This window comes from Thamnophis elegans, chromosome 17 (assembly GCF_009769535.1).
Source record: "Thamnophis elegans isolate rThaEle1 chromosome 17, rThaEle1.pri, whole genome shotgun sequence".
In the NCBI taxonomy this organism is placed as follows: domain Eukaryota; kingdom Metazoa; phylum Chordata; class Lepidosauria; order Squamata; family Colubridae; genus Thamnophis; species Thamnophis elegans.
In genome coordinates this window covers 7077114-7097271 of record NC_045557.1, presented here as the reverse complement: position 1 = coordinate 7097271, position 20158 = coordinate 7077114, and the positions used below count along the sequence as shown (strand labels likewise).

At 46.3% G+C, this 20158-nt stretch overlaps 1 protein-coding gene across 11 annotated transcripts in view; it reads left to right on the top strand.

The window, feature by feature from the left end:
• The window catches only part of MARK2 (microtubule affinity regulating kinase 2), a 126895-nt gene that overhangs the window by 76102 nt on the left and 30635 nt on the right, over positions 1 to 20158 (top strand). For 9 of the 11 annotated variants that reach the window (XM_032233821.1, XM_032233818.1, XM_032233816.1 and 6 more), the window contains exons 2-7: positions 10830 to 11009; positions 12005 to 12058; positions 13038 to 13086; positions 14012 to 14077; positions 16876 to 16946; positions 19820 to 19876. In XM_032233821.1, coding sequence (XP_032089712.1) covers positions 10830 to 11009; positions 12005 to 12058; positions 13038 to 13086; positions 14012 to 14077; positions 16876 to 16946; positions 19820 to 19876 — 477 coding nt within the window. Of the gene's footprint in view, positions 1 to 1486; positions 1565 to 1595; positions 2482 to 10829; positions 11010 to 12004; positions 12059 to 13037; positions 13087 to 14011; positions 14078 to 16875; positions 16947 to 19819; positions 19877 to 20158 lie in introns of those variants that run through there. The other 2 variants (XM_032233817.1, XM_032233813.1) reach the window with 2 other exon arrangements.

Sequence of the window (20158 nt, the reverse complement as noted above, 5' to 3'; positions counted from 1 at the left end):
GACAAGCAAAACTCAGCCTGCCACAGCCCTCCTCTAAACTCACCCGCCGTAGCTACCCAAGGCCGTTTCTGCTTCACCACACGTGTGAGATGCTCATAAGGCCACCCCTTCCCCCCCACACACACAAAAAAAGGTGTTTCAGAGTACCGGATATTTATTATTCAGCAGATTTGGGTCTCCAGGAACCTCTTAACCATGGAAAGAAATGATCCACAGCAAGTTGGTTCATCTGCGAGAATTTTTGAAAGAACGCCAGGACTTGGCCGAATGCGATACTCGCTGCAGGACAGGAAGCTTTGGCTGAAAGATCGGGAAGCTGTGTGTGTGTGTGTGTGTGTTGCCTTTTTGTGTCTCCTGTTCCCGTGGAGAGGTGGTTGCAAGGCTTAATGAAGTCTCTGAAGCCAGAAGCATATATACATATACATATACATATACATATACATATACACATACATACATACATACATACATACATACATACATCTTTCTGGCTTCAGAGACTTCAGGGAGATGAAAGCAATGTGGATTGAGGGAATGATGCTTGCTGTTGCTCCTCCTTTGGGGCTCGTTTGGCAGGTAGTCCTCGATTTACGACCCCAATTGAGCCCAAAGTTTTTGTGGCTAAGTGAAACATTTGTAAAGTGAATTTGTGAGAGAACTGTCAAGCTCAGAGGACTCCCACAGTCCTCTTCCTCTTTTGCGCCTCCTCCTCCTCCTCCTCCTCTCTGCAAACCCCATTCCCTTCTAGCACTGATGACGTTACCTAGTTGGATAGTGAAATGTCTGCAAGAAAACCACCAAGCTCAAGAGCCCCAAGGACTCTACAGTCCTCCTCCTCCTCCATCACCACCATCACAAACTCTATTTCCTACTAGCACTGATGATGTTACCTAGTTGGATAGTGAAATGTCTGCAAAAAATTGCCAAGCTCAAGACCCCCACAATTCAACTCTGAGCTACAAATATTCTCCTTTATCGGCAAAAGTCTGCCTCTCCCTCCCTCTCCCCTCTCTCTTTCTCTTTCTCTCTCTTTCCCTTTCTCTCACTTTCTCTCCCTTTCCCTCTCTCACTCTGTCCCTTTCTCTCCCTTTCCCTCTTTCTCCCTTTCTCACTCTTTCTGTCCCTTTTCCTCCCTCTCTCTCACTGACTTTCAGTCCCTTTCCCTCTCTCTCTCTGTCTGTCCCTTTCTCCTCCCTCTCTCTTTCTTACTCCCTCTCTCTCTGTCCCTTTCTCCCCCTCCCTCTCTCTTTCTCTTCCCCTCCCTCCCTCTCTGTCCCTTTCTCTTCCTCCCTCTCTCTTTCTCTCCCACTCCCTCCCTCTCTCTCTGTCCCTTTCTCCCCCCCTCTCTCTTTCTCTCCCCCTCCCTCCCTCTCTGTCCCTTTCTCTTCCTCCCTCTCTCTCTTTCTCCCCCTTCCTCCCCTCCTTCCCACTTGGCACACCCTTATCTCAAAAAAACAAACCCGAATCTCCCATTCAGCAGGTTGCTGCCTGGGCTCAGCAGCCGCCAAGCGACTGGCTCCGTCAGTCGTCAGCGCTCCAGATCACCTGATGGCAGGTCAAAGGGGTAACGTCATTGTTCCTCTCTCTTCCCCCCCCCTTCCCTCCTGTCCCACACTCCGCAAAGGCCTGCCTGCCTGCCGTTTTGCCTGGGTGGGGCAGGCTCCTTCCTGTGGGGGAAGAACCCGACACTCTCCCAAGTTCCATCTTTCTCCTCCCACCCCCTGAAAAGCAGGTTTGGCCTCCATTTCCCTTTCTCCTGCAGGGCGCGGAAGAAGCCGTTGCCCGTCCGGTTTCTCCTGGATGCGCCTCTCCTCTGGGAGTCCTGCTTGGTCCTCTTTCTAGCAGGCTCGAAGGGGAAGGATTCTTTTAACTTTTACCGAGGACGGCTCTCATTTGTTCTCCTTCTACCGCTCCTCTGCTTCTTCCCTCCTTCCTCTCCAACTTGCCTGGAAAACTCCCACAGGCTTGACAAGCAGCCCAGGTGTAGCTCGCCCGCTTGCGAAAGGCGCAGCTCAGGTATCGGAGGTGGAGACTCCTCACCGGTTGGATGAGGAAGGCCAACACTTCCTCCCTCCGGGCTGTGCTGCGGTTGTACTTTGCTCCTTGGGAAGGAAGGTGGTGCTTGGGGGCCAGCAGCCCACAAAGAAGAAGCCGTAATGCGTCGGCAGAGGCCGTTCCCACGGGGCAGCCTGGCAGCCTGTTGAGCCCCTTTTGATCCTCGCTTCGCTGTCATCGGGGAGACACCGAGGCCCGAAGGAATCTGGCATCTGACTTATCTCAGTCTAAGGCCTGCATGGATCAGTGAGAGACAGACACCCCCCCCCCCAACTTCCCCACCCGGCTGGCAACGTCTCCCCGGCTGGCAACGGGGCGCCACGGAGTAAAAGAGGCAGCGGCAGGCCGAGAGGCCGCCGTGCGAAGCGCCGAGGCAGACGGTTTTTAATGAGTGGAGAAAACGGATACCGAGCGACAATGGGAGTAGTAAGTCTCGAGTTATTCGCAACGCTTGCGGGCGGCTTCTGGGGTGCCTGTTCTGGAATTTTGGGTAGGGCTCAAGCTTTTATACGAACCTGCTGATAATAGCTGCTAAATATGTTTCAGAATTCTAAAAAATTGATATAATTCCATATGTTTGGAGCCGATTCTTGCCATCAAGAGTTTCATTTCTTAAATGGCTCAGCCTGGTTGGCTTGGAGGGGGGGTGTCTCCAGCTCAACGGCGTTCATCCCATCTCCGAATCTTGCTCTCTTTGGAGGATTTAAAAGATCCCCCCGTCCCAATCTTGAAAAGATTTTAAAACTTGTTAGAGGAGGAAGCTGGAATGATTTGGGGAGTTTTGAGCCTGGGAAAGTTTTTTACTTCCCTTTTTCTTCTGGTTCCTTCTCTTCTTCCCCAGTAGGAGAACAGACTGAGGAAGAGGCTAAATAAAAGAGTCTTATTAATTTATATATGATCCACAGCCTGTGTCCCCCTCCAGGGGATTGTGATTCGGGAAGGGGCCACAGCAAGATCCGTTCATTTTTTTTTAAACGGAGCTCTCTGGCGAAAACGAAATGTTTCTCGTGAAAAATCACCTTTCGGTAGCATAGGACTGTGTGAGCATTTTTTTTTCCTTTTATTTAAAAAAAATAAAACATTCCCGTGGATTAATTTGTTAACTAATCACTGGATGGACATTTTTCTATGAGCAAATCCCCAATTAGCTTAGATTAAAAAAAGAATTTGGAAGAATTATCTTTCAGCACCGGAATTCGAGACCGAAATTCACCCTTTGTGGGCAGAAAGGAAGCTCTCTTTATTATATGTAACCAGGGCCTCACTTTTTTCCCTTTACTCTGAGAAAGACGCCATTAAAGTGTCGCCGGTCTCCCCCCCCCCAAAAAGGGGGGTTTTCAAAACCCTTTTCAAAAAAGTTTTCAAAAAACAAAAAAGTCCTCAAAACGTTGAGAGGTGGCTGCTTTAAAAAGCAACCCCTCCCTCGCCGTCAAACCCATGATTGGCACCTCCTAAAATGCTCTAAAACCCACCCCACAAGACGTGTACCCCCATGTTGCTGGACCCCAAGGCCCCCATAGCCCACTGGGAGGACCCCCAACAGATCTGGAGCGAGGCCCTCCGCCATTGGGAAAGTTGGAAACCTTTGGCTCCAGGCCTCGGCCCGTTCACGCAGGTGTAAGTTGATCTCGGGGCTTTTCAAAGTGGTGAAACCGAAGATCCGTGGGCTTCTCGCGGATACGTTTCCTGCTCAAAGACTTGTAATCTTTTAGGTGAAAGGCGGGCGGGAAAGGAGTGGTCATTCCTTAAGAAACGTGATTTATTTTATTATTTTGGGGGGAGTTCGTCTGAATCACCGTTCGAAAAAAGGAGGACGCCTTTCGGCATCATCCAAAGGAGTGGCGGCTTTGAAAAGCCAAACACTTCGGATACAAAGGGAATCGTTTCTCCTCCCTGCCGGAAACTGGCCATAACAGGATAAAGATAATCCTTGTAAAAAACACTAGGCGGTCCTCAACTTAGTGGCCATCGTGATTTGAGCTCGAAATTCCCGCTGCTAAGCAAGACATTTGCCAAGGGAGTTTTTCCCGATTTTACGCACCGTTCCTGGCCGCCGTTGTTCAGTGAATCGCTGCAATTGTTCAGCTTGTTAAGTGAATTTGGTTTCCCCTCTGACTTGGTTTCGGTCGCAGTGTCCCCAGAGTCACTGACAAGCAAAGTCAGCGTTGTTTGCTTAACAACCGTGTTACTAACTTAACGACCGCAGTGATTCACAAGGGTGGCAGACTCCACTTAACACATGTCTCACTTAGGAGAAATGTTGGCCTCGATTGTGGTCATAAGCCGAGGACAACCTGTAACTGGCCAGTGGACCAGTTACCTGACCCCCGGGACACTGCCACCGTCCCGAAACCATCATAAATATGAGTTGGTTGCCGAAAGCATTCGAATTTCGATCACGCAACCGTGGGGATTTCGTACGGCGGTTGTAAGTGTGGCAAAACAGTTCCTAAGTTCATGTTTATCAGTCGTGACTTCGACCGGTTGTTAAGTGGAGGACAGCAAGTGTTTTTAGCGAGTCTGGAAGGAGTTGCCCGGCCTTTTCCAAACAGTGTGAGTCACGAAATGGAGTTAGAGAGGAATTTATAGTGTAATAATCGGCTTTTATAGTGCTATAATTCTGCATGCAATCTCAGGCCCTTAACAAGCTCAGCTTGCAGAAGCATGCTTCACACACACACACAGTCCTCGACTTACAATAGTTTGCATTGTAATGACCTTCGAAGTTACGACGGCACTGAACAAAGGGACTTAAGGCCATTTTTTTCACGCTTAATTACCATCGCCGCATCCCCCCCCCCCCGTGGTCACATGATTTGCATTCGGATGCTTGACAACCAACTCACCTTTACGACAGTTGCAGTGTCCCCGGGGTCACGTGGTCCCCCTTTTACGACCTGACAAGCCAAGTCAGTGAAGAAGCCACTTAACAGCCGTCACTTAAGGTGACTTTTCACGTAGCGGCATCCCCAGGGTCAAGCAATCAAATGTTTGGAGGCTTGGCAACTGTCTCATATTTATGACAGTCGCAGCGTCCCGAAGACACTGGCAAGCAGAGTCAGCAAGGAAGCCAGACCCACTCAACCAACCACGTTACTAACTTAACGGCCGCTGGGATTCACGAGGGCGGCGAGAAAACGGGGGCAGAATCCATTTAACGCACGTCTCGCTTAAGCCGCGGAAATGTTGGCCTCGGTTGTGGTCGTAAATCGAGGGTGACCTTTAAGTGGCCAGGGAGATCAGTCAGTGGTCCGTGACCATCGCTGACTCTTCTTCCTCCCTTCTCGGTTTCGCCGTTCCCCTTTGCTGGATGAGCCCACAGGCAAGAAATTACATTAATGCTAATCGCGCTAACCCAATTTCCGCCCCGTGTTCTCGCGGCTGCCGGCTGAGCGACATGTTCCAGCCTTTTACTTTGCAATAAAACAGGCCGGCTTTTTCCAGCCATTTTGGCATTGCACTTGCTGTGGGTGTGTTACACTGACTTAAGACCTGTGGCTTTGTTCTCTCTCTCTCTCTTTTTTTTTTAAGTGATCTTTTAAACTCTGGTTTATTTACCTCTTCATATATTCCAACATTAGCTTCCTGGCGGTAAAATAAACTTTTTTTTCTTTAAACTTGTACAAAAAAAAAAACCAACCACCCTGAAGAATTTGTTTCGGGGTGGGTTGTGCACAGTGTATGTTAGCAAAATATTGACATTCGCCCAACCTCTGCAAAGAGAAAGAACAGAATAGAGTAGAATTGAATTGAATTAGAGGAATAGAATAGAATAGAAATTCGTTCAGTGAGTTTTGTCCCATTCTACAGCTCCTTTTGCCGCAACCGACTCGCATTTATAACGGTTGACATGTCCCAACAACCACAACAACTGGGTAGTTAACGACCGGAGCGATTCACTGAAGAAACACGGCGAGAAAAGTCGTTAAAATGGGACAGAACTCCACTTAACAAGTTTCTCACTGAGTAGGCGGGATTTTCGGTGTATTCAGTGTATAAGACGCACCCAAATTTTCAGCCTCTTTTTTGAGGGAAAAGGGTGCGTCTTATACTCTGAAAAATACGGTACATAGGGTTTCCTGCTTGAGCAAGGGGTTGGACTAGAAGACCTCCAAGGTCCCGTCCAACTCTCTGGCTCTGTTAAGCTTCTGTTTCTCTAACTTGGTTTCCGAAAGAGCTGGAGAGAAAGAAAAGCTGTAGGAGCACTCTGCAAACCTCCTAAATGCTATGTAATGCCCTTTTTCTTGAAAAAAAAAATGGGCCTGTTTTCGTGAAAAACAAGCCGTTTTCGTGAAAAAATGGGCCATTTGTGGGTGGTCTGCAGAGTACAAAACCTTTTTTTTTTTTAATTGGCCTCTTCAAAACCTTGGTGCGTCTTATACTCTGAAAAATCCGGTACTTGATGGCTCATGGTTTTTCCCAGAGATAATGGATGTCATCTTTTATTCATTGATAAAGCATTTGTGCTAAGGCAGAGGCATTTTTTAAATGGATTATCGTGGTAGAAGTGACTCTTCGGGGAAACGTTGTACTGTCTCTCTCAAAGTAGCAAGGCTATTCAGTTATTCAGAAGCGCCTCCCAAATTCAGAGATGGAGTACAGGTAGTCCTCGACTTACGACTACCACGGAGCCCCTCCCAAATTATCTGTTGCTAAGCGAGACGTCCGCGAAGTGAGTTTCGCCCCGTTTCCTTGCCACCGTTGTTTAAGTCGGCCGCAGCAGTCGTTCAGTTAGTAAACACCGTTGTTAAGTGAATCTGACTCCCCCGTCGACTTGGCTTGTCGGAAGGTCGCAAAAAAGGGGGAATTTACGTTGACCCCGGGACTCTTCAACCGTCATAAATATGAGGAGTCGGTCGGCAACCCTCTGAATTGTGATCCGGTGACCGGATGGGAATGCTGCAGTGGTCGTAAGTGTGAAAATGGCTCTCTTTTTTTTTAGTGGCGCTGTAACTTTGAACGGTCGCTAAATGAACTGTTGTAAGTCGAGGACTGCCTGTATCTGTGGGTATGCGCGGATGGAATGTGTTATGAAAGGCTGTTGCCCTCATGCCATCCTGCTAGCCCCCCAGACGTCTCAGGATGTTGGGGAAAATTGGGATCCAGTGGGCCCTTTGCCCTGGTTAGGACATTGTGTGATGGTTTTGTTAGCTGTTTAAAGGGCTGCCATGGCAAGGCCTTTCCGAAGCAATTGACATATTCCCAAAAGGGGATTTTGACTAAACATTGGGGCAGGTGGGACCCTTTGTGGTGGGATAAACGGATGTAGAACGGAAGACCTCCAAAGTCCCATTCTATTCTACAGAATAACAGAATAACATTCTATTCTACATTTTACATTCTCTTCTATGTTCTGATCTGTTCTATTCCTATTCTATTCTGTATTTTACATTCTCTTCTATATTCTGATCTAAGCTATTTATTCTTATTCTATTCTAAACATTTCTAAACAGTTCTTTATTTCTAAAATTTTCAATTTAAAAAAAAATCTGAGAAACGTGGTGAGGCTCCTTCCATGAACAGCAGTTTGTGTGGGGGGGTCACCGGGGGGGGGGGTCCGAAGCCCCATTTTTTTGGAAGCGTTTTCCGAAAGGCGCCCGGTGCTCCTAATTGCCTGGCGGATAAAATATCTCTTCTTCCAACCATCGCATCTCAGCGGGGGTATGAAGAAGAGCTGGCCATGGATTTTGGCGTGGAGATAAGTCTAAAGAAATGTCCCGATATTTGAGGGGCTGCCCCTCAAAAAAGGGGGTTCTCCTATCTCCAAAGGACATAAAGGCAGTAGAAGAAACAACAGATGGAAAGTAACCAAGAAGGGAAGCCACCTGGAATTAAGGAGAAATTTCCTGACAGTTAGAACAATTAATCACTGAAACAACTTGCCACCAGAAGTTGTGAATGCTCCAACACTGGAGGTTTTCAAGAAGAGACTGGACATTTGTTTGGACTCGGATAGGGTCTCCTTCTTGAGCAGGGGGTTGGTCTAGATGACCTTCAGGAGCTGTGGGTGCTCCAACACTGGAGGTTTTCAAGAAGAGACCGGACAGCCATTTGTCTGGGATGGGATAGGATCTCCTGCTTGAGCAGGGGGTTGGACTAGAAGACCTCCAAGGTCCCTTCCAACTATTATTCTCTTCAATCCAGGGGGCGGGGTGGAGGTTGACTTGATAGCAGTCTTCAAATATTGGAGGGGCTGCCAGAGAGAAAAGGGAGTGAATTTATTTTCCAAAGCACCAGAAGCAATGGGTGGAAACTAAGCAAAGAGAGAAGCAACTTAGAACCGAGGAGAAATTTCCTTGACAGTTAGAACGATTAACCAGTGGAACAACTTGTCTCCAGAAGTTGTGAATGATCCAACACTGGAAGTCTTTAAGATGTTGGATAAAAATTTGTCTGAAGTGGTGTAGAGTTTCCTGCCTAGGCAGGGGGTTGGACTAGAAGACCTCCAAGGTCCCTTCCAACTCTGTTATTCTTTTAACGCAAGGTTGACAGGTAGAAAAGCAGGAAAATTTATTTTGACAGTGCACATCCTCAAGGCTCTTGCGGTGGTGGTTTTGGTTGTTGTCTGTTGTCTTACCAAAACCTCAGAAACCTTCCCGGGTCTCAGCTGTGCTCTCTTTGATGTGCCAATGCGACCCGCAGCGTGTTCTCGACTCTTCATTTCCCCCTGTGCAAAATGGGCACCATCCTGGTAGGCTAGATAGGATAAGCCGAATACGGCGGGCACAACTGGTATTTCCAAGCAGGGATGAGGTTGAGGTTTATTCAATTTATATTTCCAAGCAGAGATGTGGTATTACTATGTTTCCCTGAAAATAAGACAGGGTCTTATTTTTCTTTTGACCCCCAAAATAAGGGCTTGGCCTTATTTTTGGGGAGGCCTTATTATTTTTGAGGTGCAGAAGGCGGAGAATGTGGTCACCTCTTGGCTGCTTCTGTGTTATATTTTCAGGGACGGGCTTATTTTTGGGGGAGGGATTATTTAAGTGCATGCGCTCAAAAGCCCAATTGGGCTTATTATCCAGGGAGGTCTTATTTTCAGGGAAACAGGATAGATAGAGTCGGATAGATAAATACATAGACAGATAGATGATAGAGATAGATAGATAGATAGATAGATAGATAGATAGATAGATAGATAGATAGATAGATGATACATACACACACACACACACACACACACACAGATAGAATATAGATAGATAGATAGATAGATAGATAGATAGATAGATAGATAGATAGATAGATAGATAGATGATAGATAGATGATAGATAGATAGATAGATAGATAGATAGATAGGGAGGGAGGGAGGGAGGGAGGGAGGGAGGGAGGGAGGGAGGGAGGGAGATAATAGATAGATAGATGATAGATAGATAGACAGATTAGAGATAAGATAGATAGATAGATAGATAGATAGATACATACATACATACATACATACATACATACATACACAGATAGATGATAGAAATAGATAGATAATAGATAGATAGATGATAGATAGTCAGATAGATAGATACACAGACAGATAGACAGACAGACAGACAGACAGACAGATAGATAGATAGATAGATAGATAGTCAGATAGATAGATAGATACATAGATACATAGATAGATACATAGATACATAGATATATAGACAGATAGATGATAGAGATGGATAGATGGATGGATGGATGGATGTAGATAGACACCAGGTTTCCCTGAAAATAAGACAGGGTCCTATTTTCTTTTGACACCCCCCCAAAAAATAAGCGCTTGGCCTTATTTTCAGGGAGGTCTTATTATTTTTGAGGTGCAGGAGGCTGTGAGCGTGGTCACCTCATGGCTGCTGCTGTGTTGCAATATTTTCAGGGGAGGGCTGATTTTAGTGCATGCGCTCAAAAGCCCGATTGGGCTTACTATCCGGGGGAAGGTCTTATTTTCAGGGAAACAGGGTATCTGCAGCTTGAAAGAGCCACAAGGTGTGAGGCATCCCTTGGGTTCTTATTCTGCTCATCTTTTCATGTGTTCCTTTGTTTGACTCTGCCCCAGCCTATCAATCCTGGATAGTTAACCACATCATAGGTTGAATAATCATCCCTCTTCTTTTAACGAACCCCATAAACCTTTGCATCGGAGTGGAGGGTTGGGCAACTGTATGGAACTGAGTGTTTACTGGCCAGATGCCCTTCCCGTCACCAGCGCGGAGTTTTTTTTCAGCAGATATATTTTCATTGTGCCCAGAGAGAGAAATATCTGCCTCTTCCTAGAGATCACTCCACACCCATGTAGGACTAGTTTTTCTTGTTCTTTTTTCCTTTCCCCGCAATTATTTGCATTGGGATTATTCTTTATACTATTTATGTGGTTTGCATTTGTTGTCATGTCATTGCACCAACGGACTGAAATCAATTTCGTTGTATTTATTTTGTACAACGACAATAAAGGCTATACTAATACTATACTAATGCTAATTACTAAGGAGAAACTTCCTGACAGTGAGAACAATTAATCAGTGGAACAACTTGCCTCCAGAAGGTGTGAATGCGCCAACACTGGAAGTTTTTAAGAAGATGTTGGATATCCATTTGTCTGAAGTGGTGTAGGGTTTCCTGCTTTGGCAGGGGGTTGGACTAGAAGACCTCCAAAGTCCCTTCCAACTCTGTTATTCTATTTTAATTGGGGTCGTAGGTCTGTATCGCAGGCAGAGTGGAGTGGTATAAAAACCGAACTCATCTCAATCCTTTCTCTCTCTCTCTCCCCCTCTCCCTTCCCCTTCCGTCTCTCCAGCCGGCCTTGGGACACCCAGATTCCAAGACCAGCGGCAAGGCCAACATGCTTCGAGGGCGCATCCCTGCCACCTCCGCCGACGAGCAGCCCCACATCGGGAACTACCGCCTGCTGAAGACCATCGGCAAGGGCAATTTTGCCAAAGTCAAGCTGGCGCGCCACGTTTTGACGGGGAAAGAGGTGAGGGCGTCCCCCGGAGAAGCCAGGAGAAGCGACAGACCTAACTTGCTCACATGAAGTCGGTGCACATGCCAGCTTCCCCCGTGTGTTTCGGCTTTCACCAACAAGAAAGTGTTGATTTGACGAACAGAGGAATCTGTTTCGGTTATCTCGGCTACATTCGGGCATACTTTCACACCCACTCCTCGGCTCCTTGGCCTGTTTATTTTATTTTTCATGGGCCTTTCGGCTTTGTAGAAATGGCAGAGCCGGAAGGGACCAACACAGGGAAATATTTGTAGCTCAGGGTTGAACTTGGCACTCTCTGAGCTTGGTGGTTTTCTTGCAGACGTTTCACGGCCCAACTAGGTAACATCATCAGTGCTAGAAAAGAGGAGGCTTTGCAGAAAGGAGGAGAGGAAATATGGCTGTTGTTGGTGCTCATTTTCTTGCAATCATTTCAAATACCCAACTAGGTAACGTCATCAGTACTAGAAGGGGGAAAGAGGAGGAGAATTGTGGGCGGTCTCTGAGCTTGATGTTTCCCTGCAGACATTTCATGAGCCAACTATGTAACATCATCAGTGCGAGACGAGAGTAGGGTTTGCTGAGAGGATTATGGGCTTCCCTATAATCTTCCTGTGGGACGTGGTGGCTCAGTGGCTAAGACGCTGAGCTTGTTGATCAGAAAGCTCGGCAGTTTGGCAGTTCGAATCCCTAGCACCACCTAACGGAGTGAGCTCCCGTTCCTTGTCCCAGCTTCTGCCAACCTAGCAGTTGAAAAGCAGGTAAAAAATGCAAGTAGACAAATAGGAGCCACCTTTGGTGGGAAGGGAACAGCGTTCCGTGGGCTTCGACGTTGAGTCATGCCGGCCACATGACCACAGAGACGTCTTCGGACAGCGCTGGCTCTTTGGCTTTGAAACGGAGAGGAGCACTGCCCCCTAGAGTCAGGAACGACTAGCACAGATGTGCAAAAAGTCTGACATTTTTTTGTGTGCTGTCTTCTCGTTCAGGTGGCTGTGAAAATAATCGACAAGACGCAGTTGAATTCCTCCAGCTTACAGAAGGTAAGGCGGGTTTTTTCCAGCTTTACGAATTTGCAGTGCTGTATTTCATTCGGCGTGGGGGGGGGGGCTCTGTGCAAAATGGCTGGCTTTTTTATCTCACTTTTGTTTCTAACGGCGGGGAGGTGGAGAAGCCTTTAGCAGCGATTGGCTGAGAGTGTCCCTGATGTCAGAGAAGGACAGCTGCAGTTGGTGGAAAAGCTGAGAAGGCGGGCCTGAATGATACCCTGGATTGGATTGATTGGAAGAAAAATGCAAGGGAAACTTTCTTGTCTGTCTACAAAGTGATCCCAAATTTACCATTTTTTGTATATAGTTGGAGGCTTGCTCTCTCTCTCCCCTGATGAGAAGTTTCAGGACTGGGCAAAACTTGAGACCTTCCTCCAGTTCTCATGAGCCTCAGCTAGTGGAGGATGATGGGATTTGTTTGTCCAATCCAGGCAACTTTCCCTTCCCTTCCTTCTTTGTAGGCCCAGTTGTCTTCCTTTGGGGGCCTTCACAGATTAAATCACAGATTTAAAAGGCTTAAACCAGTCAGCACAACAATCTAGCTCAGTGTTTCTCAAACTTAGCAACTTAGGTGTCTGGACTTCAGCTCCCAGAATTCCCCAGCCAGCCTGCTTTAAGATAGGTGGACTCCGACTCCCAGAATCCCCCAGCCAGCATGCTTTAAGATTGATAGACTTCCATCCCAGAATCCCCCAGCCAGCATGCTTTAAGATAGATGGACTTCCGCTCCCAGAATCCCCCAGCCAGCATTTGGCAAAGTACCTCCTTCCCGTGAATTTTGGTGGCAAGAGGGGAATTTTGGGAATTGCAGTTCCAGTACACCCAGAAGGCCCCTTGGTAAGAGGTTTGTGTGTGTTTGTGTGTGTGTGTGTGTATTGGGAAAGCTGCTTCCAGATAGGGGAGCCCAGCCATTAGAGGCCTGCAGGTAACTCTCCCTCTTCCTTTTTCTCCTCCTCCTCCTCTTTTCTTCCAGCTCTTCCGGGAAGTGCGAATAATGAAGGTTCTGAATCACCCGAATATAGGTGAGAACGCCAGCTGGGAGTCCCTCCCCCCCCCGTTTCCCCCCTCCCTTCCAGATGTGACTCTTCCTTATCTGCCTGTTGTGATGGGAAGCGGCAGATGGGCCTGGCCTATCAAGCATCGCCCCAGCCTTTCCTTGCTCTCAAACATCTGGATTTGCTGCCTGGAGCTTGAGGAAGTTCGTTTCCAGCACATCTGGGAATGAGTGACATAAGCAATGTTGCTTCTCCGAAGCCATCTGGGAAAGCTGTTTTTCCTGGGTGGGGGGTCTTGTGGCAAGAAAGGGGCGCTGGGTGGATTCAGGAGGGTCTCGAGGACACTTCAGCCTGGCTAACCCACCACGGGTTGACCGCCAGTAATCCTCGACTTACAGCTGTTCGTTTAGTGACGGTTCAAAGTTACAGCGGCACTGAAAAAATGTGGCTGACCACCATTTTTTTTTACACTTAACGATCATTGAAGAATTAACGACCCCATAATCCCTTGCGGTGTGGAGTGTGGGCAACTGAATGGAGCTAGTGAGAGGGTTTACTGGCCAGATGCCCTTCCTGTGGCTGATGACGAGTTTTGTTCAGTAGATATATGGAGAATTCCCGTGATCAAAATTCAGACGCTTGGCAACGGACTCCTATATACGACGGTCACCGCATCTAGGAGTCAGGTGATCCTCTTTTGCAACCTTCTATCAAAGGGGAAAGCCGATTTGCTTAACAACCGTAGCAGTGATTCCCTTAACAATCATGGCAAGGAAGGTTGTAAAATGGGACAAGTTTGACTGAACTAGTGTCTCGCTTAGCGATGGAAATTTGTGGTCACAAGTCGAGGACTGGCTGTAATGGCTTCCTCTTAACCCACAGCCATGTTTCCTCTTCCTGAGACAGGTATTTCGAATCTCACACTATTTCCCTCCCTCTTTTTGCCTTTCAGTTAAATTATTTGAAGTCATAGAGACGGATAAGACGCTGTACCTCGTCATGGAGTATGCCAGCGGAGGTGAGTGCGTGTCGCTCCCCACCTCCCCACCCCAGTTCCAGATCCCAGGAATCTAATGGCGTTTGCAAACTTCACACTTTAGAATAGAATAGAATTCTTTATTGGCCAAGTATGATTGGACACCCAAGGAATTTGTCTTCCGTGCAGAGGCTCTCAGTATACATAAAAGAAAAGATTCATTTGTCAAGAATCATAAGATACAGCACATAGTGATAGTCACAGGGTAATAAATAATAAGTCAAAACAATACTAGGAAACTAAATAAAATAATATAATCGTAAAGATTCAAGCAACAAGGTTATCGTTGTAAGTAGAGAAGGAGATGGGTAATAGGAAGGATGAGAATAGTAATAGAGCCTTAGTAAATAGTTTGACAGAATTAGCAGAAGGATGGCAGAGAAAGAAGGAAGGAAAACTGGGGAGAGAATGGAAAAGAGAATAGAATAGAACAGAACAGAACAACAGAATAGAATAGATTAGAATAGATTCAGTATAGGATGTAGAATAGAATAGAGAAGATTCAGAATAGAATAGAATGAAGAATAGAATAGAATAGATTCAGAATAGAATAGACTGTAGAATAGAATAATTAGAATAGATTCAGAATAGAATAGAATGTAAAATAGAATAGATTAGAATAGATTCAGAATAGAATAGAATGTAAAATAGAATAGATTAGAATAGAATAGAATGTAGAATAGAATGTAGAATAGAATGGAATAGAATGTAGAATAGATTAGAATGGAATGGAATAGAATATAGAATATATAATAGAATAGCATAGAATAGAATTATTGGTCAAGTGTCATTTGTCTTTGGTGCAGATGCTCTCAGTGTACATAAAAGAAAAGATAAATTTGTCAATCATAAGATACAACACTTAGTGATAGTCATAGGATAATAAATAATAAATCAAAACAATACTAGCAAACTAAATAAAACAATATAAATCATAAAGATTCAAGCAACAAGGTTGATGTCATAAGTGGGAGGAGGTGGGTAATAGGAAGGATGAGAAGAAGGATAGTAATACAGTCTTAAGTAATACAGTTTAAGCCCTAATGCTGTTAGCTGGATTTTATGCTTAGCCTGATTCTTAATAATTACTTAATATTTAACAAAATTAAGTAAATGCGCGTACAGGTAGCCCTCGACTTACAGCGGTGTGTTTAGTAACCAAAGTTACAACGGCACTGAAAAATAGCGGCTTAACAACCATTTTTCGCACTTACGACCGTTGCAGCATCCCATGGTCACGTGGTTTACATCCCGATGCTTGGCCACTGGTTCATATTTACGACGGGGTCACGCGATCCCCTTTTGCGACCTCCTGACAAGCAAAGTCGGTGAGAGGGCGACTTCACTTAACAAAGACTGCAACAAAAGTTGTAAAAGGGGGTCCAAACCTCACTTAACAAATGCCTCCCTCAGCAACATAAGTTTGGGGCAGTCGTAAGTCGAGTCTAAAGTAAAATTGAATCCACCAAAGCAATGAGCAAGTGATTTCTCCCAGAAAAATACAAAAAGGCAATTTTAAATCTGCTTTTTTTGGGAACTTAAAAAATGAGGGAGGGGGAGGGCGGAACACCCCTTGTCCTTATGACCAATGATTTCTAAATTGGGGAGGGTTTTTTCCTCCCCCCCTTTCCCCCTTTGCTTCTGCTGCGTTGAGTGGCCCCTGGAGGCATCAGACGGTCTTCCTGAGGATGACATATGGTCCATTAGGGATAACAAAAGTCCTTGCCACAACAGATGGTCGAAAGCTATCCTTCCCCCCCCCCCCCAATTCTGGTCCCTGGGTACCTGGAGATGGCAGGGCTGAGATAAAATTAAGACAGCTGGTTGCAGAGGAGGGCGGGGGGCACAACTGCATTTCCTGGAGAAAGCCAGGTGGGGACTGAGGCCCACCCAGGCAGAGATTGGATGACCCCCTGCTGGATCCGCCTGATAGCAATAGCGCTTAAACTTATATTCCGCTTCATAGTGCTCTTACAGCCCTCTCTAAGCGGTTTACAGAGTCAGCCTATTGCCCCCCCCCAAAAAAATCTGGGTCCTCATTTGACCCACCTCGGAAGGACGGAAGGCTGAGTCAACCTTGAGCCGGTCAGGATTGAACTGTTGGCAGTGGGCAGAATTAGCCTGCAGTAGTAATCACAAGGAAGGAGGGAGGGAGGGAGGGAGGGAGGGAGGAAGGAAGGAAGGAAGGAAGGAAGGAAGGAAGGAAGGAAGGAAGGAAGGAAGGAAGGAAGGAAGGGCAATACAGCCCTTTCTAAGTGGTTTACAGAGTCAGCCTCTTGCCCCCAACAATCTGGGTCCTCATTTGACCCACCTCGGAAGGACAGGAAGGCTGAGTCAACCCTGAGCCAGTGAGATTAGAACCGCTGAACTGCTGAACTAGCAGTCAGCTGAAGTGGCCTGCAGTACGGTCAGGATTGAACTGCTGGCTGTGGGCAGAGTTTGCTTGCAATTCTGTGTTCTAACAAGGAAGGAGGGAGGGAAGGAGAATAGCAACAGCACTTAGACTTATATACCGCTTCACAATGCTTTTACAATCCTCTCAAAGTGGTTTACAGAGTCAGCATATCCCTGATTTATATGCCATTTTGTTCCAAATGAAGAGACAGCTTCATTCATATCTCTCTCTGTCTCTATCTCCCTCCCTCTCACTCTCTCCTTCCTGCCTTTCTCTCTCTCCCTCTCTCTCTCCTTCCCTCCCTCTCTTCTCCCACTCTGCCTCCCTCTCTCTCTCTCTCTCTCTCTCTCTCTCTCTCTCTTTCTCTTTCTCTTTCTCCCTCCAGGTGAAGTCTTTGACTACTTAGTGGCTCATGGAAGAATGAAAGAGAAGGAAGCACGGGCAAAATTCCGACAGGTTGGTGCTGCCCCCTCCTTTTATTAACCTGTGAAAAGCCAAAACCAGTAAGGGGTGTGTGATCTCTCCCACCATTAACCACCTAGCAAAAATTCCGAAAGCGGAATTTGATGATCACGGTGCCGGTGGTGGTGGGGTGGGGTGGAAATCCATCCAAATTTTGCTCCTGGTTGAATTTGGCTCCTTGACCAAAACTCACCCCTTAGGATCCTCAGGTTGATAAGCGCAACTTTTTGAATTTTGAAAAGCTTGGGAGGTTGAGGAAAAGGAAGGTATGGTTCCAAGATAGCAATAACTTCATTCTGGAAAATTTGTCCTCCTTTGCTGGCCTCCACAGTTGGGTGGGGGACAGAACAGTGAATGAAAGAGACAACTAAACCCCCCACCTCCTCGACCCACCCAAAGCACCATTTTTAGTCCAATGTTCATTGGCTGATGGGACTTGTGGGTGAGGGTTTTTCCTTCCTCTAGTATGCAAAAGTGTTTATCACAGTCTGTTCTTCCCCCCCAAAAGCACGAAGCTGATTCCTGGTCCCGATAAAACCCCTTTTATTAAACGAATGTGAATTCCTCTCATTCACATTCAGCCAAGGCCTGGCAAACAGTCTTTCAAAGGAGTATTTATGACCACAGACTTTATCTATCTTGGAAAGTTGCCATGTCAATATTTTCCCAAATGAGGTGCTGTGCAAGGAAAGACTCGGGGCACAGAGTCTCTGAGATTCACGGACAGATCTTCACACTCCGGAAACGAATCTAACCACCAAAACAAACGAATTGTCTCCGGCAAAAGCCCCCTCCCCTTTCGCTCCTCTTTTATGTCCTGCGAGAGGGGCCATTCACCGTCCACCTGTGGCTTTACTCCAAGTCGACCCTGATTTCTGAGCTGTTCTTTTCTTCTGGCAGCTCTGCGCATGCGCACACTGGGAACAGGCTCCAGCTGTTCTTCTGCCTCACTGATGTCTGAATCCGAAGGCAGCTGATAACCGTCAGACGGCCCTGGCCCCCTCTCTGCCTCCGACACAGAGCCCTCCTCAGAGCCTTCCCCAGACTCCAGGACTGGCCCATGTTCCTCCCCAACCCTCCTCACTGTCTGAATCGGCTGCCAGCTGTGCTGGCAAGCCACAACACAGTCCTACTGTTCACTCAGACATTGACAGTGCCATCTTTTTAAAAGCTTTTTTTTTTTAACGTCCCTTATCTCCCCTCCCAAACCAGAAAGCAAAATTCTCACGGAGGAATAGCACGTTCATTGCAACAACCACTTGGGTTAGGGTACAAACTCCTGACCCTCATTTCTCAGGGCTCACCTCAAAGCTGGACTTCCCCACTGCCTTTAATTCCCCCTTGTTATGGGATTCCTGGTTTAAAGGAGAGGATGTTAAGTTCCTCCTTCAGCCATCTTTCGGAAACGCCCGTTCTCAGCCCCCAGGCCGGAGAATCCCCTCTCTCTTGGGGGGGGTCGTCCCTGCCTCCTCCTCCTTTCCTTATAAAGCCGCCTTAAGCAGCTGGTGTCATTGTGTCACACACGAAAATCTGAAAATCAATTCCTTAACATTAGTCATACATCAAGTTGGAAATTAAGACCGGGGGGCGGGGGGAAAGGACTTGGGAACTGAACAACGGTGGGCGGGAGGAAGAGGGAGCCTCATTGGATTATTGCTGCAAGGACTTTGCGCCCCTCCCCCAGGAAAAAGTCAACACCTCCCACCCACTGCACAGACCTGCTTTTCTGGGTGCTGTGTGCTCGCGAATGATGCAACGATGAATCCTAATCTATGCAGCTCTTTTTGAATAGAACAGAATAGAATAGAACAGAATTCTTTATTGGCCAAGTGTGATTGGACACACAAGGAATTTGTCTTTGCATCTGCTCTCCGTGTATATAAGGAAAATAAAATACATTCATCAAGAATCATATCATTAATGATAGTCATAAGGTACAAATTAGCAATCAGGAAACTATCAGTATCAATATAAATAGAATAGAAGGTAGAATACAATACTAGAATAGAATAGAATAGAATAGAGCAGAACAGACGATACTAGATAATGGAATGGAATAGAGGAGAGATAGAAAAGGAGAAGAAAAGAGATACAGAGTCGAAGAGGAGTGGAATGAAATAAAATAGAATAGAATAGAATAGAAAATAGAATTCTTTATTGGCCAAGTGTGACTGGACACACAAGGAATTTGTCTTTGGTGCAGATGCTCTCAGTGTACGTAAAAGAAAAATAAAATAAAATACATTCATCAAGAATCATAAGGTACAATACTTAATGATAGTCATAGGGTACAAATTAGCAATCAGAAAACTATCAGTATCAATATAAATAGAATAGAAGGTAGAATACAATACAATATAATACTAGAATAGAATAGAACAGACGATAATAGATAATGCAATGGAATAGAGGAGAGATAGAAGAGAAGAGAAAAGATACAGAGTCGAAGAGGAATGGAATGAAATAGAATAGAATAGAATTATTTATTGGCCAAATGTGATTGGACATACAAGGAATTTGTCTTTGATGCAGATGCTCTCAGTGTACATAAAAGAAAAATAAAATAAAATACATTCCTCAAGAATCATAAGGATCAACACTTAATGATAGTCATGGGGTACAAATTAGCAATCGGGAAACAATATCAATATAAATCGTAAGGATTTGCTTTCTTGGAAAAGGCACTACCACTCCGCATCCACTTCTTTGCTCCATCCTTCACCTTTAACTTCGAGGGACGGGAGGGAGGGCCCAGCCTTCAAGAAGGTTTGAAAAATATCGGGGTAGAGGCCATACCTGAATGAGGCCGGTTACCCTGAGGCCGAAATTGCCATTTTTCACCCTCCTCCTTCCCTTTTCCCTTCCAGATCGTTTCTGCTGTGCAGTACTGTCACCAAAAATTCATTGTACATAGAGACTTGAAGGTAAGTGGAACGGGAAGGAAGGCCTCCGTTTACCCACCTGCCGGAGTTCACCCTTTGCCCAAAGCTGAGCTCAGAATCCGCTCAGCCGAGTCCCGCTCTGTTTTAGCAGGGGAGCGCTAAAAAAAAAATTGGAACAAGGGTCTAGTCCTCAAGATCGGAGCAGAACCTGAAGGGCTCTCAGGGGGAGACTGAAGAGACCCTCCAGCGCTCCCCCAAAGGGGGCTCCTGACCCACCAGCATCGCCTTCTCTCTCCAAAAGGGCCTTGGGGCTTTAAGGGTGTC